The sequence below is a fragment of the Chiloscyllium punctatum genome, chromosome 30, assembly GCF_047496795.1.
Source record: "Chiloscyllium punctatum isolate Juve2018m chromosome 30, sChiPun1.3, whole genome shotgun sequence".
Classification (NCBI taxonomy): domain Eukaryota; kingdom Metazoa; phylum Chordata; class Chondrichthyes; order Orectolobiformes; family Hemiscylliidae; genus Chiloscyllium; species Chiloscyllium punctatum.
The window spans coordinates 25,361,410-25,385,843 of NC_092768.1; the positions used below are offsets into that span (position 1 = coordinate 25,361,410).

At 45.4% G+C, this 24,434-nt stretch overlaps 1 protein-coding gene across 2 annotated transcripts; it reads right to left on the minus strand.

The window, feature by feature from the left end:
• Positions 1–1,057: 1,057 nt before the first annotated feature.
• LOC140455309 (butyrophilin subfamily 3 member A3-like) lies at positions 1,058–21,114 on the minus strand. 2 transcript variants are annotated; one of them, XM_072550081.1, is made up of 12 exons: positions 21,083–21,114; positions 19,751–19,855; positions 17,093–17,446; positions 15,769–16,053; positions 14,402–14,521; positions 13,668–13,694; positions 11,484–11,510; positions 9,785–9,805; positions 9,316–9,336; positions 7,476–7,502; positions 4,654–4,680; positions 1,058–3,697 (listed from the first exon to the last, which is right to left on the minus strand). In XM_072550081.1, exons 2-12 carry the CDS (start codon positions 19,806–19,808, stop codon positions 3,183–3,185), a joined length of 1,482 nt encoding a protein of 493 aa, XP_072406182.1. In that variant the 5' UTR covers positions 19,809–19,855; positions 21,083–21,114; the 3' UTR covers positions 1,058–3,182. The 2 variants fall into 2 exon arrangements, with proteins under 2 accessions (XP_072406182.1, XP_072406183.1); XM_072550082.1 differs by lacking the exon at positions 21,083–21,114 and adding an exon at positions 21,007–21,070.
• Positions 21,115–24,434: the final 3,320 nt, after the last annotated feature.

Genomic DNA, 24,434 nt, shown 5'->3' on the forward strand with positions numbered 1-24,434 from the left:
GTCTATCAAGCTGTCTGAAATTCACTGAGATCTCACCTCCACTTTCCTGGCTGTATGCCTTAACCTTCCACTCCCTTGCCTAAGAAAAATATATCAAACTCAACTCTGGATAATTTTAAGACCCTGTTCTTTCTTGGGAAGACAATTCCTCACTTCGGTGATAAAAAAAAAACAATTCTCCTCTATCTTTAAGAATGAGAAATTTCTCTTTAAAGTATGTCGTATAGTTTTAGACTACCTCCCACAACCTGCAAGAGGAATCAACCTTTAGATTCCTACCTCATCCAGTCCCTCAAGGTCCTATAGCATCCCTCCTTTCTCACCAAGACAGTCCTGCCCTACCATTCAAATCTCTTCATTCTCTCATTTTGCTTCCAAGATCCCGGTGTTTCCCATTTCTCAACTACTCTGCCATTTTATCATTGTCTGTAGGAAATGGAATACCACCAACTGCACATACCCATCCAAACCACTCACCATTCTGATATGGTACTAGATCACTGTTCCTTCCTTGTTATTGTGGGCGATATAGTGGAATTGCCTCCCTAATAGTATTGAGTGCACCACAAAAAAGGATTTCAGCATCACACCACATCTCAATCCAGCCAACTCAGCTAACCAAATTTCTGATCAGGCATGGCATTGATTGGAAGTATTCCTGAGGGTTTTACCACTTAATCTCGGACCCCTAACTGCCCCTGCTCTCTCTCAGCCTCTCTCAACATTGGTTACCCTCAACAACCATTGTCACGGTAAGCACCAGTCCTCAGCCAACCAGAAATTGAACAGAATCTTCCATTCCTGATTGGATGTTCCAATTGCTTATGGAAATTGGCAAAAATGGCAGGGTAGTTGAGAAATGAGATCTTGGAATCAGGGAATGAAAGTATTGATAGAAAAGTCTTTACATGCCCCCAATGGTTTCTTTCTTATTGTGTTTAGCAGTCTGTACAATCCCAATTCCAGGAGAGTCTGGATCAATCCTGGAGGATCAGTGTCCTGGCTTTTCCCCCTGTGTTTCAGTGTGGATGCAGTAGAATAGAGAAGACTTCCCAACTCCGAAAATTCATTTCTGTTTTATTAAAAATATGGAACTTAGTCCTTCAAAGATTAGAATAAGCAAATAACATCTTTTATGTAGTAAAACATTGAAGGCACTTCACAGGATTGGAATTGTACAAAACACAGCATCAAGCACAACAGATCTATGATATCAGATGGTCATTAGCTCAGTCAATGGGACTTTAAGAGGTGTCTTGAGTTTTGAAAACTTGGCAGAGGGTTAGAGGTGGTTGAGAGATGATCCCCAATGATGAAGTGATTAAGAGCAATGTCACCTCTCCAGAGGCCAGAATAAGAGATACAAAGACTTTTTTTTGGGGGGGGGGGTGGAGGTGTCAGAATTCTGTGACTGGGGCAGAATATACTGATGGGAAGGATTGGTGACACATAGATAGATTTAAAAACAATAATGAGAATTTTAAAACCTGGGAGTCAGTGCAAGTCAGCGAGCACTGGGGCCAGAGGAGAACGGGATTTGCTGCAAATAGAGGACCCTCTGCAGTTTTGTGGACAACCTCAGGTTTATGGAGAATAGAACGTGGGGGAACCTGCCAGGAACACACTGGAATAGTCAAGCCCAGAGGTGACCAGGGGGAGGATGAAGGTTTCAACAGTGGATGAGCTGAGATGGATATGGAATCTGGGGCTGTCATGCCAGTGACTGACTACTGTATATCCATATCCATGGCAATACTCTGAGAGGAAGCCAACATTATGTCATATTTGACTTCAAGATTCCTGGCTCTTTAGTGAAAAGGGAGTGATGTGGAAGTAGGCAGTCTTTTTGAGGGTGCTTGGAAGCTCATCTTTACATCAAATCACGAGCAGACTGGAATTATTTGAGACTGTCGTCATTAAGGTGACACATGGATCTTATAACTCAGGAACTACATTTGGAATGGAAGTGAAAACAATGGGTTCACTCATCCTAAAATTTAATTGGAGAAATGTTCTTGCTCACTCAGGACTGGCAATCCTACTAACTGCCTGATCATTTAGCATCAGAACAGGGGTCGAGAGAGCTGGGCAGTGAGGGAGAGCAGGGGATTGACAATGTTCAGGGGAGAGTTTGTTGGATAAGGACACTAAGGGCTAGTCGCTGGCCAAGAAGGAATGGCGAGCAGTCTTAGCAGACAAGAGCAGGGACCCAATATTGTTACACTTTATGTGGTTCAGCCAGATCAGATGGCAAATGGTTAAACCACTTGTCTAACTCATCTGAATGCTCGAGGATAATAGGGCAGGGATGAGGAGCAGATTGGGCTAACAGCCATGGTGACAGAGAGAGAACAGTGTGTTTATTAGAGACTGGGGCATTGAAAGCTGACGTGAATTGAATGAATGGTCTCATATGTTCAGAACCATGGATCTTTGGAACAGGTAGAAATTGTCTTTTGGATTGAAATCGCCAGAGGAGCCGAAATTCAACACAATGTGCAAGATGGCCTCTTATTGTGCTTAAAATAATTCATCTTTCTAAGTTTAGTCATAGCTCACTATGAGCTTTAAACATTTAGTTCAACATTCAACAATAACTGCAATGACAACTAAATTTGCTTTACAGAATGAGCAGATGTATTAGTATTAGATAAAGGAGCATTTATTGCTCAAGCAGAGACAGGGATATAAACCTGTGCCCCAAGAGCATTAATCTGGTTACTAGTCACTACCAATAAATCATCATATCTGTACCATCTCAGCAATTCTCGTGTTTCTCCAGCTTCCCCTTAAGCAGGTTACTATTCATTTCAACTGCTCCATTTGGAATTATTAGGAACTACTTTTGATTCATGGTACTGATTTTTGGTCTAGTCATCACCTTTCAAGTTAATACCTTCAAGATGGGAATGGGCCTGAGTGGGGTGAGTGTGACCCATTCTCACGTGGGGGAAGGGCTCAGCGTGTACAAACATCTTGTGTCAGCCACACAGGTGCCAGTGTGGATTCACTTTGCTGAGCATGACAAATCTTGTAAACCATTTAAAAATAAAAATGGCAATGTCCATGTCACTTATTGTCATCTTGACCCCTTTGCAACAGTAAATTAGTTTCACTCCTTCTCGATCTTTATTGTCCAAGGCCCCTTGCATAAGGCCTGCTTGACACTAGACAATGAGGAATTATGGGGGGCAGATTGTCATCTCCTCCCGGGATCCCCAGGGGCTGAAGAATGGGTAGATCTTCTCTGTGAATTGCGCCGTGAAGCTATAGATTAGCACCATGCGGTCGGCATCATAGAAATGAACCGTCCCCTCTTCATGGTTCAGGTAGATGCCGATTTTCTGAGCCATAGTCTTGTACTTGAGGGTTTCAGGGCTTGTTGTATTGGCCTCGTAGGTATCACCCCGCTTCCCGATGGACCAGTACCCGTTCTCCGGGCTCAGCGTGATCCACTCTTCCCTGGAGATGGACCCTTTGGCTACTCCCAGATCCCAGTCCGGCTTGTTGCCCACCAGCACCTCCCAATATTGGCTCCCGCTCTCGTACCCTTCTTCCGCGATCACAAAGAGCCGGGAGATGAACCTCTTTGAGCTTTCTGGAAGTTCCTGCCAACTATCACTGAACGTCACAGTCAGCCGATTCTCAGAGATCATCAGGTAGGGGTTAGCGGTCTCTGGGTCGTAGGTCACAGGTACTGCCAACACAAAAGGAGGTCACAGGTCAGGAGGTTTTTGATGGCAACTTGTCCAGAAATCACTGATGCGAGTGGGAAACTGGGAAGGGGTTTAAAGAACCACAGCACAGGAGAAGGCCATCCAGCTCATTGTGAGTGTGACAGCTTTTTTATAAAGTTACCTGATCAGTCCTCTGCCTTTTCCCTATGGTCTCAAGGGAGGTTGGAATGGATTGAGCTTCGTTCAAGTCCTGTATGCTGCACTGTTCTGGGCGCTAATACACAAGGAGGACATGGTAACCTTGGAGCAGATGCATTACAGCTCCACCAGCATAAAACCGAGGCGCGCAGGATTAAATCGATTGGGTTTTATGTACCTTAGACGTAGAAAATGAAGGACTGTTCCAACTGACACGTTTAATATCATTATAGGTTTCGATTGGAGGGAAAGAAAGTGAAACACTTCCCTCTCATTGTGTGTAGGGGTGGGATATACAGAGAGACGGAATCTCAAACTCCAAACAAGGCTGCTCAGGTGTCTATCAGGAAGCAATTTCTCTCATAAAGGGGAGTGGAGATCTGGAAGTCTCCCACAGAACGTCATTGAGGGAGCCACAATTGAAGCAACATTTTTTAAAAATATCAAGAATGGCCTTCTTCAGTTCATGTGCGGAGATTGAGGCGATAGGGACAAATGGTATAGAAACTGGATCAGTACCTGAGCAGACTGTGCCAGGTTTTAGTGGGTCAAGGAATGAATGATTGACTGGGGAATGCTCCTGTTGTTTACATGACACTGTGCGATCTTAAACACCCAACTGCAGCACCTCTCAAAAGGATGGCCTTCGCAGCTAAACACCCCAGCACAGGCAGAGTTCTGTTTATCTTATACCTGAAGGGAGGGGATCAGAACTCCCAACAAGATTCCCAAAAAATGAGGGAGGAATGCGACAAAGTGACCGGAAAACCTTCCTCACCTGCAGCAGCGATGACCCTCTCGGCAGCTGAAAACACAGAGAATCAATGTCAAAGGGTCATCAGGCAATTTCAACAACCCCCACCAATTCAGCTCAACTTGTATCGCAGCAAACAACCACTAACACCCGCCACACAGTTTAATGTGTTCAACAAACATCAGGATCTCTTGAGGTCCACAAGGTGTATAAAGGAAGCGGAAAAGAATTTAAACAAAAAGTTAAGGGGGCTAGAAGGGGCCATGATGTATGTTTGGCAAGTACGAACCAGGAGAATGCCAAGGCATTTTATAGGAGCAAGAGGTTAGCTTGGGAAAGGGTAGGTCCGCACAAGGACAAAGGAGGGAGTTTGTATGGAGCCAGAGGAAATGGGTGATGTCCTTAATGTGTACTTTCCATTGATATTCACCAAGGAGAGGGACATCGACCATGGTAAGATGAGAGTGGGGGAGTGTGTTGCTATTCTGGGGTTTGACAAGGGGCGGGGAGGTGGGGGGGGGATAGCGGGGAGGCAAGTGAGGAGATTGCTGGGGCCTTGACAGAAATCATTGTATCCTCTTTAACCACAGGTAAGGCCCCCAAAAAACTGGCCAATAGCTACAATTGTTCCTTTTTTTAAGAAGGGCAACAGCATTCTTCCAGGAAATGATAGGCTGGTGAGTCTTACAACAGTGGCAGGGAAATTATTGGAGAAAATGCTTAGGAACAGGATTTGGTAAAGAATGGACTTGTTAGGGCTAGTCACCACAGCTTAGTTCGAGGGAGGTCTTGTCACACAAATTTGAATCTTTTGAGGAAGTGACAAATGTAATTGATGTGGGAGGGCAGTGGATGTTCTCTACATTCATTTTACTAAAACATTTGACAACATCCTTCATGGTTAGCTGGACCAGAAGTTTAAGCCACATGGGATCTGTGATGAGTTGGTAAGTTGGATTCAATATTTGCTTTGGTCTTAGAGGGTAGTCGGCGAGGGATATTTTACTGACCGAAGGACTGGAATCAGTGATGTTTCCCAAGAATCAGTGCTGGGACCTCAATTTTTGCAGGATGTATAAATTATTTGAATGAAAGTGTAAGAGGTCTGGTTAGTATCTTTACAGATGACATGAAAATTAGTAGAATTCTGGAGAAAATTATCAATGGATACAGTTACCAGTTGAAAGGTTGAGAGAAATGGCAGATGGATTTTAATTTGGACAAGTGTGAGGTGTTGCCATGTGGGAGGTATACAGTAAATAGCTATGTAAATGGCAGGACCCAGAGCAGCATTGATATTAAGAGAGATCTTGGTGTGCAAATCCATACCTCTATAAAAGTAGCAATACAAACCACTAACACAGTAAAGGTTGTGTACAGCATGCTTGCCTTCATCAGTTGGGTAAAAAGGAGAAAGTGAGGACTGCAGATGCTGGAGTACTAGAGTTGAAAAATGTGGTGCTGGAAAAACACAGCAGGCCAGGCAGCATCCGAGGAGCAGGAGAAACAACATTTCGGGCAGAAGCCCTTCTTCAGGAATGAGGCTGGTATGCAAGCGGACTGAGATAAAGAGTGGGGGGGGGGGGGGGGGGGCGGGGGGGGGGGGGAGGATTTGGGGGGAGGGGTGCTGGGAATACAATAGGTGCAAGGAGGTGAGGGTAAGGGTGACAGGCCAGAGAGGGGGTGGGTGCAGAGAGGTCGGGAAGAAGATTGCAGGTCAAGAGGGCAGTGCTGAATCCGGGGGTTGGGACTGAGATAAGGTGGGGGAGGGGAAATGAGGAAGCTGGACTCGCAAGACTTTAGGTAGGCCACATTTGCAGTATTGTGTACATTCTGGTCACTACACTATAGGGAGGATATGGAGGCTTTGGAGAGAATGCAAATGCAGTTTATCAGGATGTTGCCTGGATTGGAATGCATTAACTATATGGAGATGTTGGGCAAACTTGGATAGTTTTCGAGAGAACTTCAGAGGATGATGGGTAACCTAATAAATGTATATAAAATTATGATGAATATGGATAGTCCCAGGGTGGAAATGTCAAATACTAGGAGGCATAGATTTAAGGTGAGAGGGGAAATGTTTAAAGGATATTTGTAAGGTAATTTTTTTTAACATGGTAGGTGGTTTGTACCTGGATTGCCCTGTCAGAGGATGTGCTAAAGGCAGAGATGATGGCAAAGTTTGAGAGGCATTTAGACAGATATATACACACACACACAGGCAGGAAGTAGAGGGATACGGACCACATGGAGGCATGTGGGATGAGTTTAGAATGCCATCATGGTCTGCAAGGACATGGTGGGCTGAAGGGCCTGTTCCTGTGCTGTACCATTCTATGTTCCATCATGCAGGGCGCGATGTTCTGGAAACATTGAAACAGTTATTACCTTTCTGCTAAAATGGAGGAAGGATTTTAGTGTTCCCACAGCAGAGATGTTGCTGACTGGAAACAGTTGAGTGCTTCTCAAGGGGTGGGCTTTGTTGGGTCAATGGGTTTTTCTGATTGGTAACTTTGGCTGTCAGAGTGAGGACTGAGGAGTCCTCTTCCTGGTGCAGGTTTGAGGCTGAGTAACACACCAAAGGCACACAGCCAGACTGATAACTCCCAGCTCTATCCTACACCTTCAACCAACACCATCACCAACTGTTACACTGTAAAAGGATGCCATTCAGTCCACTGACACTAGCATCTATCATATGTTCAATGATATGGGATAACACTCTACATAGCCCCTCTGTGAAAGTGGACGGATTTGGTTCAGGATGGAGCACACTGTGGGGGTCAGAGATAGAGAAACACTGAGGATTTAATCAGTGCTACACCAGCTCAGTTAGACCTTACCTGTTTGACACAGATTCTTCTCTTGATCTGTAATGAAGCAAAGATATTTTTATCAATAAAACATTAGCTCAACCTTATATCCAATCACAATAAGACCATCAGTCAGCAAAGCCAATTACACCTATTCCCATCTCCAAACACTGTCTGACCACACCCAGCCTCAGCCCATCCATTGCTGAAACTCTCATCCATTCCTATGTTACCTCAAGATCAGGTGATCCTGATAACACTCCACAACAATCTCTCCGTAAACAGAAGGAGACAGAGAGCAACAGAGAAAGAGTGACAGAAAGAGAGCAAGTGTATGAGGAAACAGACACTGAGGGAGAGAGGCAGACAGAGGGAGGAAGGGTGAGAGGGAGAGGGAGAATGAGAGAGAAAGCGAGGGAAAAGAGAGTGTGTGACACTCAGTGGCGGAGAGAGGGAGGCAGTGGAAGAGAGGCATACAGAGGGAGGCAGTGGGAGAGAAGCAGAATGATGGCTATACACATCAGGTTATACAAATATACGCCTCAGGAGAAGAAACAGGGTACTCAGCCCCTGGGGTCTGTTCTGTGCATTCAATGGTTGCATGGATTCATCCACATTTCCTCTGACCCTTTCTGATCACCTTTTACCCCCTTCTCAGCAAGTATCCAGCAACCTCTGCCTTCATGGGATTCAAAGTCTGAAGTCACATGTCAGCAAGTTATAGTGTGCCACATTTATTTGGAATGCTGCTCCTTCATCAGGTGAAGTCCTGGTGAAGGAGCAGCGTTCTGAAAGCTTCGGATTTCAAATAAACCCATTGGACTATAACCCTGGTGTCATGTGACTGTGGATTTTGTCCACCTCAGTCCATCACCGGCACCTCCACATCATGTCAATCATCATATTCAATTACTATTCCACCACTGTCTGAGGAAGAGATCATGATCCTTAGTGAGACTGACACATGAAGAGAGGCTGAATTAGTTAGGATTATATTCACTGGAGTTCAGAACAGGACTAGACCACATTAATGCTGGAAGGATGTTACTGATGGAGATCGAAAGATATGGGCCAAACTATTTAAAATTGAGAGGAGGAGAAATTTCTTCACCCAGAGAGTGATGAGCCAGTGGAATTTGCAAACACAGACAGCACAACTGCCAGAACTTTGCATGATTTCAAGAAGAAGTTGAAGATAGCACTTGGGGCTAAGGGGATATCGGGAAAAAGTGGGAACAGGCTACTGAGCTGGATGTTCAACCATTTTTGACATAAAGAATGTTTAAAATCACACGACAACAGGTATACTTGGAAGCACGAGTTTTCAGAGTGTTCCTTCTTCATCAGGACAACCACCTGATGAAGGAGGAACACTCTGAAAGCTAGTGCCTCCAAATAAACCTGTTAGACTATAATCTGGTGTTGCATGATTTTTAACTATGTCGACCCCACCTACTCCTCCAAATCATAACAAAGATTGGCAGAACAGGCTCGAAGGGCCAATTGGCCTACTCCTACTTCGTTTGTTTGTAAATAAATGCTGCAGGTCCACTGGACAGATACAGGCCATTCAACCTGTCAGGTCTATCTCAATGATTTCCTCCAACATTGGGAACATCTTTTCCATGTATACTGTATTGAACCTCCTTTCCAAATCTTAACAACTATGATTTAGAAGGTTCCTTGGTTAATGACTTTATTCTCTCAGGTCTCATTTTCCAATTCCAAGAAAGACAGAGAGAGAGAGAGGGAACACCAACATGTATTTAACTTGCAGCTTAAGTTGGAGAAATGTACCCGGGTTCAGCCACAGAGACAGTGAGAATGAAACAGAGAAACATCTCTTCACATTAGACTGAGAGTACCTTACCTAAATTAACACGGGCATTGTCTGTGAGAAAACATAAAAAAGCAACTTAATTAGTGGTGGTAGAGAAATAATCTTTATGCTTGAGTTTACAAATTGACAGAAAACTGGATCAAGAGAGGTTCTCATTGTCCAGGGAGAGACAGAGAGATCTTTCATTGAGGCTGACTTTGGATCTAGATCAGATCTTGGCCTAGATCTGACCTTGAATTGCCATCAGATCTCTGTCTAGACTTGGCCTGGGGCTTGACTGGGACTAACACAGTATCTGGCTCAGAGATGTGCCAGTACTAATGCAGCATTCTGTGGCCTACACATTTACCGTCCACTAAAAGACAGGTCATTCCCGGGTTTGGGATCAGAATGTAGTAATCCCAATTAAAAAGACAGAAACCAACAGAAAATATCCACTTCGTGAGGTGGATACAAGTCACCTTAGTGGTCAAGAAAAATCCTGAATTAGAAAACTCACCAACATCATTCTGAAGTTGCTCTGAAAAAGAAAAAAGACATGTCAAGGATGTGCAGTTACCATCAGTTCAGAGGGTTTTTGCAGTGCATTTTACAGAACACACTGTTGCTACTGAGCACCAGGGGTGGAGGGAGTTAAGGATGTGATGCCAGTCAAATGGGCTGCTGTTTCCTGGAGGGTGTCAAGCTTCTTGTCGGAGCTGCATTCATCCAGGCAAGTGGGGAGTATGCTACCAACCTGACTTGTACCTTGTTAGTGGAATAAAATTAAAACTTGTAACAGTTCTCTTACACTTATAAATGGCAGAGATCATTATCTCTTTGATTTGAACCCGAGAAAGATGGTACCTGTCACTCAACTACAGACCTGGATCAGCGTCCCACTTATCCGAGACACCTCTGTAGGGGTACCTCAGGATGGTGTCCTAGGCCCGACCATCTTTACCTGCTTCATCAATAACCTTCTTTCCATCTGAAGATCAGAAGTGGGGATGGTGGCCAGTGATTGAATGAAGTTCAGCACCATTCACGACTCCTCAGATACTGAGCACAGACCATGTTCAAATTCAATGGGATCTGGACAATATCCAGGATTGGGATGAACAAGTTGGAAGTAACAGTCACACCAAGCATATACCAGACAAAGACCATCACCAATAAGAGATAATGCAACCAATGCCTCTTGAAAATTCAATGGTTTGCCATCTTGAATCTCCCACTATCAACGTCCTTGGGATACCATTGACTAGAAACTCAACTGGATTCACCAAATAAACCCAGTGGGTACATCAGAAGGTTCACAGCTAGGAGTTCCACAGTGAGATACTCATCTCCTGACTCCACAAAGCCTGCCCACCATCTAGGAGAAACAAGTCAGGGGTGTAATGGGATCTTCCCCACCTGCCTAAATGAGTGCAGCCCCAACAATACTCAAGAAGCTCAACACCATTTAGGACAAAGCAGCCCATTTGATCAACGCTATATCGACAAGCACCCAGTCCCTCTACTACTGACACTCAGTAACAGCCCTGCGTATAATCCACAATATGCACTGCAGAAATTCACCAAAGATCCTCAGATAGCACCTTCCAAACCCACGACCATTTCCATCTAGAAGGACAAGGGCAGCAGATACGTGACAGCATCTTCAAGCACCCATCCAAATTACTCACTATCCTGACTTGGAAATATATCATTGTTCCTTCAATGTCGCTGGGACAGAATTCTGGAATTCCCTCCCCAAGGGCATTGTGGGTCTACTTGCAGCACATGAGCTGCAGCAGTTCAAGAAGTCAGCTCACCACCACCTTCTCAAGGGCAACTAGGAATGGGGGCAATAAACATGCAGGCACAGCAGCAATTCCCGTATCCCATGAGTGCATCAAACAAAACTGGCTACAGCGAATGCTCTGGGACACAGTGTCCCACTGGCTGCAGGGGCCTCCCTGGGACACACTGTCCCACTGGCTGCAGGGGCCTCCCTGGGACACACTGTCCCACTGGCTGCAGAGGCAAAGAGCTTTTCAACAGTAAGCTTCATTCAATTTCAAGCATAATACTGTGGGACCCTCTGTATGAAACACATCTTGGGCTGAGTGCTCTGTGACCCTCTGGACTCACCAATTGTCAAAGTATAAATATTTGTGAGATCGAGGGAACACTTTCAACAGAAGATGGGAAATGGCTGAACTGATTCTTACCTGTTCGTTTTGATAAATCTTTGAAGTCTGCAATGAAAAGATTAAAAATGAATGGGCAACTGTGCTCAACAATAACAAAAACTCTGAGAGTGTCTTTAATGTAGCAACACATCCCGAAATGCTTCACAAGAGTGTGTTATTGAACAAAATTAGACAGTGAGCCAAATAAGGAAATACTAGGGCAGCTTTTCAAAAGCATGTACGGAGTGGTAGGACTTTGGTCGTCTTTTCAGAATGCTGGAGTGTCAGAGTGGGTCTTTCAAAGCTTAAGGCCCAGGCCTCACTGATGGAGTGATTAAAATCCAGATTCCAAGGTTGTGTGAGACTGGGATCCAATGGTTGTCGGCGAGCACAGAAGCTGAACATGAGTTAACTATTGGCAATTGACCATTAACCATCACTGAGGTTTGGCAGTCCAGCTCAGGAACAAGGATGGTGAATTAGAATACAAAGGTTTTAGATGTTCAGTGAGATTAGGATCTCTCATGCTCCTACCTCTGATTCAGAAGCCTTGCGTTCGAGTCCCAACTGCACCAGAGATGTGCCACAACACATCGGGACAGGTTGATGAATAGTATCTGGAAACTCAGAGTACGATCCTGGCCTCAGAGTCAGAAACCAGAGATCAAGTCCTACTCCAGGACTGATGGTCACAGAAGGGACATTCATAAGATGAGTGACTATTAACCTGTAAATCCTTCTAACATCCTTACGACAGATGCTGAGACTGGCAGAGTCTCTTGGTTGGTCACATTCCATGCAGAGAGATCCCCTTCAATCTACAGCCTCTTACAACCTGTTCCCAGGAAAAACTGAGTTCTAGGAATAGACTTGGGCAGCCTCGCACACTGAGGAGCATTCTAGGGGGATAGAAATCATAGCTCAGCTACACAAAGTCCTGGTCAGACCTCCGTAGAACACTGTGTTTAATTCTGGGCACTACACCTTAGAAACATGTGTTGGTCCTGGAGGCAATGCAGAGTTGATTTACCAGAATGATACCAGGAATCCAAGTGTCAAACTGCGAGGAGAGATGACACAAGCGAGGGTTGTTACTCCCTGGAAATAAGGTGGGTAATGGGTGTTTGATCAAAGTTTTCAAGATATTAACGGGAACAGTGAGTAGCCAGTTCTATTGGTTAGAGAGACTCGGGCTAGGGAAAAAGAGGGTAGAAATTAGGACCTGATTTCTCTGGAGTAAAATTTAGAAATGCATCTAAGCACAAAGCTGGAGGGAGCTTGGAATTCTCTTCCACAACCAGCAATCAGTACTGAGTCATTTGTTCATTTTGATTGATAGATTTTTGCTGTCCAAAGAGACACGGATCAAAGGTAAATGAAGGTAGGGCACAGATCAGCTACTGACTGGTGGGACAAGGCCTTCTGTTGCTAACTTTCTAAATCATTTTGAAGATATGGACCCCCCTTATTTCTCTCTCAGTGAATTGTTGTGGAGATTGTGATGAAATGTCTTCATCAATGACTTCCAGGCTCCATCACAGAGCTTCACGAGTGGCACATGTCACAGGTGGGCCCAGATTTAAGAGAGACCAGACTCCAGGCTGGTATAGTTTCCCTTTCACTGAACATTTGAACAAGGAGCAAATTCAGCCCTTCAAGAATGTCCCACCATTCAGTCAGTAGCTGTATTCACTGAGCTGTCTACATTTTTTTTCACAAAAAACCTCATCAATATTTCTCTATAATGAATTCTTTTCCCTGTCACTGACGTAATATGATCAGATTTCACGGAATCCACTTTCCCAACATGCCCCTGCGTGGGACTAAACTCAATCTCCTTGATTGTCAAACCCAGAAGCTCGTCCCTGTAGCAATTCCAATTTTCACAAATTATAACCAAGGGCACCAAATTAGCAACAGGAGAAGTCCTCAAGGAAAAGACAAAACAAAAGATCTTGCTGAAGATATCAGCATCCACCCAAAGACAGGCCCTCAGTTTAAGGTCCTATTGGGAAGATGGCATCGAGGACACTGCAGTATTCCCTCAGGATGACCTAGGAGTGAGAATCTTGCCTCTATGCCAGAGTCTCTATACAGTGGGTTTTTAGCCCCTGAGCTGCTGAGTTACAGATGTGAGATTTAATAATTGGACAAATGTCATACAAGTGACACAGGACAGCTAAAGGGGGAAAGAGGCAAATACTTAAATGAAACTTGACATACCTTTGATAGTTGGACGTTTGTGCAGCTCTGAAAGAGAACAGAGAGGTTTGTGAATATGATGCACTGTTACATTTTACACACTGACGCATATACTATCAGATGCATTCCTGTAATGGTACACAGTCATGTGATCAACACGATACTTCTTGCATTGTGAGTCAAATTCCACCCTCCCCCCACTTAATCAGAGCCTATAGTAAAATACTGAGTGGCAAATTTTCCTTCACTATCTGGATACACACAATTCCACCAGCTGGAATACATTTTTCCCGACTGCAAACCCTCCCCCAACGCCACCACATCAGAATCCAAAGCCCCAAAGACCCCTTTATGGATGTCTGTTCACAATTGCTATAATGTGACTTTAATTCAAGTACAACATATTTTTCTTCCCCCACTTCAACTTTGAAAGTGGCCAGATATTGTCTCCTAATGGCGCCGAGTAACAAAATGGTTCAGTTGCCTCTGAATTTTCTCAAAATGTGTGTGATTCAACATAATGCTGTAAATATGAATGGTGCACTGACACAAAGATGGCGTTCTGTCTCACTATGGCAACCAGTGCCTAAAATGCCTCACTTCCAAAAAAAAAGCTGCCATCTCACAATTACCACATTTCCTTTAAATGGCGCCATGTGTCAAATTGTCACTCTATTTTAAAGCGGGGCCTCTTCTTGTAATGACAACCCCTCTCAAAATGGGGCCCTTTTTTGTTCGTGACTAGTACATCATACCTTTTATCTGTTTCTGCTGTTTGTACTGATAGTAACCGGCAGCTACCAGCAACCCAAGGAGCAAGATGAGAAACAGGATGAAGGCAATGAAGAAACGTGACATTCTGGGGAAAAATTCATCTGGAAGAGGAATCAAAAGAAAGCTCCATTAAATGCAAAGTTATCAATTGGATTGCAGCTTCAATCCTCAGTCACCCCCAAGGAGGCTCCTTGTGTCACCAACAAAGTCTTCCCATCACCAAATCTAACCCACCCGCAAGTGGGGAACTGATTAAGAGCACACAACTGTGGACATCTTGAACTCTGGCTGTTTAGAAGTCTACATCATCAGGGAACTCTCTGACTATAAGTTAAGCATGTTCCCAAGAGGTGAGTGGGTCAGTCAGGATTGAGAGTCATAGATCAGCTCCCCCTCTTCCTAGCCCTGGAATCATTGAAGGCAAGTGTGAAAAGGAACTCTGCCCTGATGGAGACCAAGCCTGATTCCGTTTTGTATTTACACCACAGTAGGAGTCAATTCAACCTGTCCAGTTTGCACTAGCCTAATCATCCTCCTAACCTTGAATAGAAGCAAAATACTGCAGAATTATGAAAACTGAAACAGACACAGAGAGAATGCTGGAGAAACTCAGCAGGTTTGGCAGCATCAGTAGAAGAGAAACAGTTGACATTTTGAGTCCGCCATGACTCTCCTTCAGAAAAGCAGATGACAAAGTCAGTACAGAAGGTGTGAAGAAATTTGGAAAGGTGGGACCCGAATGGTGACCTCAGAGGGAATAGAACACTCGCCATTAGCATCATGCTACGTCACAAACAAGGCATCTGGTCAACTGAGAGCTAACCACAGGATGTTCCCATGTATCTGCTGCCCTTGTCCTTCTCGATGGTAGTGGTCAAGGATTTGGAAGGTGATATCTAAGGAGCCTTGGTGATTTACTACATGCATCTTGTAGACAGTACACACTGCTGCTCCTGCATGTTGATGGTGAAGGGGAGTGGATGTTTTTGGATGTGGTGCTAATCAAGTGGCCACCTCATTCTGGATGGTGTCAAACTGCTTGAGTGTTGTTGGGGCTGCACCCATCCAGGCAAGTGGTGAGTATTCCATCACACTCCTGACTTGTGCCTTGTAAATGGTGGACAGGCTTTGGGGAGACAGAGGTGAGTTACTCATTGCAAGATTCCTAGGCTCTGACTTTGGGATGTAATGCTTCCTTGGGACTCGACTGAAATTCCCTCTGGAGAGCAACCACTGACATCACCATAGAATTTAAATCGGCTGTGAAAATTTTCAGGAGTTTCACAGTCGCACTAGAAAACGTGCGATCTCCCCTTTCTGTGGCCAAGTGCACAGGCACCTCACTGACCTGGGATGATGAGGCTGCTCTGCCGTGAGCTCTTCAAGATGGCACTCCTCACTAAACACCTGAAGGTGTTGCTCGAACCAGCTGTCACCTCAATGCTGCTTGAGACTTTGTACAGGCCATCCACTGTCTTTGTCGATGTCATCCTCGACCTCTCCGTCATGTTCTTGCCCTTGCCATCTTCCCAGTGCACCATGGGAACTGGGTACCAGCTGGATGAATTACATTGCAGCCCAATTTCATTGTGCTGGTATCCTTCCAATTGTATCACAGGACGCTGGCCGAAACCTACAACAAGAAGAATCATTGGTCACGAGAAAGGAAAGACTGGGGCAGACTGAGGCCATGAATTTTATTGGACGCTAACTCTCTCCATGACAACAGACCAAGAAGGTTAAGCCAGTCTCTTCGCGAACTTAGTGTCACACTTGATGGAGAGCTGAGTTTGCGCCTTTAGTTTGCAACGCTCACTAAAAACAACCATTTCCATCTCCACAGCCTCACCCCATTTCACCTGTTCCAACTCATCCTCACTGAAACCTTCTTCCTGATTCCCTTAGCCCTGCCTTTGGTATGTCCTTCCCACATTCCACCAAGTGAACTTGAGGTCATCCAAAATTCAGCTGCCGTGTCTTCGATCAAAAAACTAAAGTAGATGTAACATAGGTTTGGCACTCCCTCTGAGGCCACAGTATCCTCCCTTAGGTCAGGAGACCACAACTATACACGATACTCCAGATGTAGTCTCACCAAGGGTCTTACAGCTGGCGTAAGACATCCCTGCTCCTGATCTCATACCCCCTCACTGTGAAAACGAACTTACTATTTACCAAGAGAAACCAAGTCACTTTGCACATCAACAACTCACAATCCAACACCATTGATATCATACTTGGCCAACGTGTTTTTCCCATCATGTACAATGTCACAGTTATCCACCTTATCCTGCAGTGGCCACACATTTGCCCATTAACTCAACTTCTTTAAATCTCCCTGAAGGCTCTTTGCTTTCATCCCTCATCATTCATCAGCTCACCGGGCTGTTCCAGCTCAGGCAGCAGGGTAGGGTAAGTGAGGGAGGGGGAAGAGAGGGGGAAGGGGCTGTGGAGGGAGGTGTAAGAGGGGCTGAGGGATTGGGAATGGTGGAGGGAGGTATAAGGGGAAGGCAGGTTTGAAAGGGGTGGAGGTGGTGTGGAGGGGTTGGAGGAGGTATGGAGGCGTGGAGGAGGAGTGGGAGGAGGAAGGTCAGAAGGACATAGAGAGTGAGGAAGTGGGTGACAGAGCGAATGGGTTGATCCCACGGGCAGCCGGTCCCACGGGGACTTACTAGTGGCCTTCAGCTTCATGGGTGCCTGCTCAATGAATCCCCTGGACTCAACCATGCAAAGGTAATCTCCTTCATCCTGTAGCTGGACATCTCGCAGTCTGAGAGAGACATTCCCCTGGTTAAACTCCTGCTTAAAGAACTCTGTCCTGTTCCTGTACGCCGGAGCAGGCTGTTCCTCCACATTCAGCCCAAAGGTGTAGCTGTGGATGGGCATGTGCTGCGCAGAGTCACTACGAGCCCATTCTATCTTCATGCCCGGTAGGGGTTTCTCTGGGATCAGCTGGCATTCCAACACTGCCACCCCACCTACCGAGGCGATGATTGGTGTTTCCGGGCCAGTGACTCGGAACACATCTGTAAAGAGGCGGGAGAAGGAACAAATGGTCAAACCACTCATTAATAAAAAAGCAAAAACAATATAACTATTGTGTCTTGTTATGGGCCAGACCAGACTGCCTCAAAATATGTTAAGAAGGTAGGCTAGACAGCAAAGTGCCATGTTCCAGATGCAATATGATTGGTCAAACCATGCAACATTAAGCCAAACAAAGTTTATTCAAACACTACAGTTAAAGTGCAATCAAAGAAAAGAGGACTTGGAATAACTTAAATCTATTGGAAAATATATCAGAACAATAGATACAGTAATTATTACTAATGAACTGCTCCAATATAATAGCATCCCTTTAACCCACCCCTTGGCAAAGGACAAATTCAGAAAACAGATTTTGTCCCACATGCAATCCAATAGCCCAGGAAGAGAACCCCAGCTCCTGGCTGTATTGAGGGAGGGAAAAAAATTGCTTCCACTTCTTCAAGACCCAACAGCAACTGCTGCTGAAAATGAAAAAAACTGAAAGTTCTGTGGGTGAGCGCTTGACCACACCCATTCACATTGTTTCTATTAAACTAACTTTTAAGAAATTTCCAAGGCTTCACAAACTCTTAGAAACCATTCCTCTCCTGTTCTCCCACTTCTCTTTGTAGAAGAAACCAGGACAAAACACATCTCTTAAAGCTACAGCATTGTCATAGTTCACATAAAATGAAATGCACTGACATCGAACCTCTTTTGACCTCTGCATGTCCCAAAACAGTTTTACTGCTGACAATGTTGTAATGTAGGAAACACAGTAGCGGTCAGTTTGCAATGCATCCGAACCACTGCACTGCAGCCTCTTCCCATTCCCATATCCTTCCATCGTTGGGAGTTGTACCTTCAGCTACTGAGGCCCAAAACTTGGAAATGCCCTCCCTGCCCTGTAGGGATTCTATGATTGATTGATTTATTGTTGTCACATATACCGAGATACAGTGAAAACTATTGTTTTCCGTGCTGTACAGACAGATCATACCATTCAAAGTGCATCTGCACAGCAGAACGGAGTGCAGAATACAGTGTTACAGCTGCAGTGAAGGTGCAGAAAGAGAGAGGTCAGAATTAACATTTGAGAGGTCCGCTCAGAAATGTGAAAATCACTCTCCCAACCCCATCTCTCTTCCTTATTTAAGATGATCTATAAATTTCCTATCTCTTTGACCAGATTTTAGATTACCATTTTTGATGGCACACGGTTTCACATTCTGATTGGTAGCGCTCGTTGGACAAGGACAAACAAGAAGTTTCATCAATATTCAAGACTAACCTCCTACACTCTTCAGACAATCTCCTGGCTGTTCCACAGGCTTTGCTAGGATTAGGAATGCAGTGTGGGAGAGACAGCACTGCAGGGCAAGATGTAGATCCCTGTAAATACAGATAGACTCCCAGGGGACACCCTGTAAATACAGACACAGGCCCCGTGGGCACCCTATGTAAGTACTGTCATGCTCTTTGGGAGATCTCTGTCAATACTGACACAGTCCCAGAGACTATTGTAAAAACTGACACCAATCCCAGGGACATCCTGTAAACACTGAAACCCTTCCCAGGGACACCCTGTAAACACTGAAACCCTTCCCAGGGACACCCTGTAAACACTAACACCCTTCCCAGGGACACCCTGTAAACACTAACACCCTTCCCGGGCACACCCTGTAAACACTAACACCCTTCCCGGGCACACCCTGTAAATATTGACACACCCCGAGCCCACCCTGCATCCGGGGATGCACAGAAGAGAGCCTGTTAAAGCCAGGAGAGCTTAAGGGCGTTAAAAATTAGATGGCTTTCACATGGCAAGGACTGTACAAAGGCGAAACATGTTTGACAAAGTTAACAGGGAATACATTGTGTAGTTTAGCATATTAGTTAGAAGCTAAGTAAAAGGTAAAATTGCCATAGTCCCAGGGGACCACAAAGCCACACTCTCATTGGAATTTAACCAGAGTTGAGATAAACCTGAGCGTCACCACACCTTAGGTAAGGGGCGAGAATGAGAATGCAGGACCTTGATGGTGACCTCAGTCCATGCTGATTGAACCTGTACTGTTGGCATTACTGCACCAAAATGTTTAGTTGATGCTGATTTTGGTTTGTTTCGAACCTCCTCAAAATGTGAAAGCGTGTGCTGCGACCCCTCATAACGCTGGCTGAGAAATCGTCATCTCTTTTTAAAAGTTTTTGTTGTTCTCTCTGGGATCCTAACTGAAAGCAATCGGCCTGTCTGAAGATGAGCTCAGGGGTCGGTATGGAGTGAGGCACCGAGGGAGTCTCACCTGCCAGTGCAGAATGGATGCTGAGGAGGAGAATCAGACACAACGCCCCATGCTCCATGCTCCCAAACACCTTCAGCAAAGCTCAGAAGCCTGTCCGTGCCAGCCCTGAAAGACAAGAGATTTTTATCAAGATTCAACACTAATCTCCTTCACGGATTCACATCAGCTAGCCTTGCTAACCAGAGTATCACGCAGAACGCCTTCGTAAACTCTGTACAGACAACGTCCACCGCACTACCTTCATCAAAGAGTTAAAAATCACACACCAAGGCACAGTGGCTCATTGGGATGGTATGATGGCTCAGTGGTTCGCATTGCTACCTCACAGCACCAGGTTATAGTCCAATAGGTTTATTTGAAACTACAAGCTTTCAGAGAGCTGTTCCTTTTGTCAGGTGGGGCAGGATCACATTAGTTATAGTAAAATATCAAAGTGTCATACAACTGATGCAATGTACTGAACAAACCTGGATTATTGTTAAGTCTTTGAGAGGTTAGTGGCCACAAGAGAAAATGACTTAGTGGGAAAACAAGAAGGGCCTGAGAGAATTCCACAGGCCTGGGTCCAGATGCCCTGACTGCTGGTTTGAAGTCCCTCCCTCACCGCTCTCTGTCTATCACTGGACACTCACACCCAACAGTGTGACCGAACTTTTTGCCGGGGCCCTGGGGTGACATTCATCGCCAAGGTCTAGCAGCATTGAAGACTTGTGATCTGGTCATACTTATTGGGAGGTTTGCCTGCTGTTTTACTTTATAACGAGCTACACAGCAACACTGCATCGATTGTAAAGCGCGTCAAGAAATCGATGGGCGCTATAGAAATGCAAGTCCTTTCTGTGTTCCCCTTGGGATTAGCACGGTGGGGTGGGGTGGGGTGGGGGAAAGAGGACTCCGAGAATTTATTAAACTTCGATGCACAAACTAGTCCGAAAGCTTATTTGGGGTAGGGAGACAGGGTTAGGTTAAGTACAGACGGAGTGACGTGACCCGATCGTTTCTGGGCTGGGCCCGGTGGGGACTATAAGGGGTCTGTATCACAGATGATCCTGAGTCCCCAGGAACCCTGACCTGCCCTCAGAGTCTCTCCGGCAAATACCCCTTTACAGTGCACGACGCAGCCGCTGACCTGAACCCTGCCCTTTGTAACTGAACAGAGAAGATGGGATCTGTTTCTGTTCTGTCAACCCGAAAAAGGGAGAGAATTCGATATCGTAACCCCTTGGTAATGATACAATCGGCCAGTCAACACCCACCCGCTGCTTCATCAACTGCGTTTCTTTCTCTCTTTCTCTCTCCCTCCCTCTCTTTCAACACGGTACTTTTTCTTACTTTTCAGCGGAGAATCGACGGGCCCAGCGTAAGGCCAGCGAAATCTTCAACAGTTTCACTTTTAAACATCCGTTGGAAGGCGGAAAACGCACTGATGGACTTTATCACAGAAGTGAGCGAATCCGAGGACAGCCAGTGGTTCAAATCCCTCAGCTTGCAACCTGTCTGAATTTGTGTCCTCCCTCCCACATTCACTGAGCAAGATAAAGTGAAGCAGTTGGATTCTTTTCTGTCCTTCATGAAGCGCTTTCTCAGCCCACCTGTTTGATAAAGGGTTTTACTTCAGTGTAAAGTCGCCATATTACTGCGAGACGACAAGGGCTTGTTTGTTATTAGAGAAAGAGACGACTACTGTGGCCTTTACCTGAGGGTCGGTGTCCCTACTAACCTCAGCGGGTGTGGGGATTGAACCCACGGTCTAAGTATCACGCAGTCTAGCGAGCCAGCCACTGACCTAATCCACTTCCCACACTCCATTATAACCTTACGACCATTATAACCTAACGGACGAGGTCGTTCAGCTCATTGCGTGGGTTATTATTTCAAATATATACTTTATTCATAAAAGTGTATCTGTATTAGACACACAGCCACACACAAAGTTCGATTTTGTACAGTAGCATATCAAGGAAACAAACAAACATTGGAATTTGACTCCAATCTAACAAATTGTTACTTGAACCAGACTATATTTATGTGCATTTGAGACACTGAGAGGATTCCACAACTGAACACACCCCCAATAACCTTCAGCAGGAAGACCTCAGACAGTGGTCTTTCCCCACTGGGCCTTGGTGGCAGCTGACCAAGCTTTTGTGCACCGCACAGGACATAGTCCTGGACCTAGGAATGTGCCAGTCTGCAACACTCAGTCCAGATTAGAGTGGTACTGGAAGAGGTCAGCTCCTTGTTCTGGAAGGCCAACATGTTTCAGGGAGCGTGTCTTTCACTGAGTCCCTTTGCAAGTGGGATCTTTATAATAGCATAGGAGGATCTCACATGGAGTTGAACTTCCAATACCATGTAACTGTGACAGACATTTCCTCCCCCCACCCAGACTCAAGCTAACTGCAGCCTTCCAGATAGTTGTCCTTAGTGTCTTCCTCTGTCCTATGTCCACATAGGACTAACCACAGGCTTCTTCCGGTCTCATCTACCCTAGTCATAGCCAGAATACGACTTTGAGTGGTAGCGCTTTCCGCTCCCTGAGATGAGCTCTGCAGTCCCTGATGGATTGGGTCTTGTGTCCTCAGGTTTCTCATCCCTCTAGTGCCAACTCAGTTCCCTCATCTGACACATTCTTCAACAAGGCCCAGAGCAGAGTGGGGACAGAGGCCAGTGGGCCCAGAGCAGAGTGGGGACAGAGCCAGGGGCCCAGAGCAGAGTGGGGACAGAGCCGGGGGCCCAGAGCAGAGTGGGGACAGAGGCCAGTGGGCCCAGAGCAGAGTGGGGACGGAGGCCAGTGGGTCCAGAATGGAGTGGGGACAGAGGCCAGTGGGCCCAGAGCAGAGTGGGGATGGAGGCCAGTGGGCCCAGAATGGAGTGGGGACAGAGACCAGTAGACCCAGAGCGGAATAAATAAAGAGGCCAGTGGGCCCAGAGCGGAGTATATATACTAGGCCAGTGGGCCCAGAGCAGAGTGGGGACAGAGGCCGGGGGCTCAGAGCAGAGCTGGGACAGAGGCCAGTGGGCCCAGAGCAGAGTGGGGGCAGAGGCCAGTGGGCCCAGAATGGAGTAGGGACAGAGACCAGTGGGCCCAGAGTGGAGTAAATAAAGAGGCCAGTGGGCCCACAGCAGAGTACATATACCAGGCCAGTGGGGGCAGAGGCCAGTGGGCCCAGAATGGAGTGGGGACAGAGACCAGTGGGCCCAGAGCGGAGTAAATAAAGAGGCCAGTGGGCCCAGAGCAGAGTACATATACCAGGCCAGTGGGCTCAGAGCAGAGCTGGGACAGAGGCCAGTGGGGATGGCCAGTGGCTCAGAGTGGAGTGCAGATGGCCAGTAACCTGGAGCAGAGTGGGGACAGAGCCCAGTGAACCAGTCAGATCACTTGGAAGCTCTTTGAAAAGACTGTAATATCTATTGTTTTAACTTTATTTCTTATTTTGCTAACTTATACTATATATATCTGCAATGAAGTGTAACCTTGTTCTTTATTTTATCTATTTTTGTATCTAAGATTTTTATGTAGGTACCTTGTACCTCAGGTGACACCATATGTTAGTGATATTGTACTCTTTTCACTCCTTTCCTTTGGTAATTTGAGTATACATGACAATAAACCTAATTCTAATTCTAACATTGTTGGTTTTTACATGTATGGCCAATCTCACCAACTCCTCTCTCAACTACGCCACTGCTGCAACCACTTGTCAGACTTCCAGTACTGGATGAGCAGACATTTTCTTCCCTTTTAATTTTGGCAAAACTAAAACCATTATTTTCAGTAATTCTTACAGAGTGTTCCCTATTCCATCTCACTGTCGCATTTTCCCCCCTGAGTTTCTGACCACATGTTTGAGCCATCAATTTCCACCTCTGTAACAATGCCCAGACTCAAGACTCGATCTTGCTTATCGATTGTTGATCTATCCCAGGAAAAAAAATGACATTAGTAAATAAATGACAGAGGATCTGAGATCAAAGTTCAAGATGCAGAAACTGTTTGGCTGGAGCTAAGAAGCAGCCAGACGAAGGAAACATTGGTGGGAGTTGTTTATAGAACATCAAATTGTACTAATTTTGAGAACGTTAGAGAAATTAGAGACATAAGTGATCTCGATATCAATGGGTGACCTCATTTTGAAAACTTTGTTGTTTGTACAAGGTGGGTTTCTGAAAGAGTATGTTGAGGAACTAACTAGGGATTGGCTTATTTTGGATTTACTGTTATATAATGAGAAAGGGTTCATTGATAACCTTGCTTTAAATGAAGGATAAAAGGGTGTGTAACCATAAAATATTATATGAAGGGTAAAAGGGTGTGTCAACCATAAAATATTATGTGAGCTTTGAATGTAAGTCAGCTCAAACTGAAAATTGAATGATATGACAACATGAAGTTGGCTGTGGCTGATTGAGAAAAGACACAAAGATTTGTTTGAAACCAGCAATGCTTGTAATTTAAAAAAAACTACTTCAAGACTTACCACAGATGGACATTCTTCTAAGGCACAAATGCCCAAAGGGAAAGTTGAATCAATCCCAAGAGACAACCAATGGCTTGTAGACATTTTCCAAATTAACCTGTTCAGAGATGTTATAACTCACCTGCCGAGTAATGCAGGTTTGAAACCCAAACTCTTGGGTCAGAGACCGGGAGGCTGCAACACAAGAGCCCTTACAGAAGTAG

Coding starts and splice junctions, on each gene's coding strand:
- LOC140455309 (XM_072550081.1), bottom strand. CDS start 19,808: ATGGAGCATGGGGCGTTGTGTCTGATTCTCCTCCTCAGCATCCATTCT. Junction 17,447..19,750: donor CATCCATTCTGCACTGGCAG/GTGAGACTCCCT, acceptor GCCTCTTTACAG/ATGTGTTCCGAGTCACTGGC. Junction 3,698..4,653: donor GAGGGTCATCGCTGCTGCAG/GTGAGGAAGGTT, acceptor TTGTGTTGGCAG/TACCTGTGACCTACGACCCA.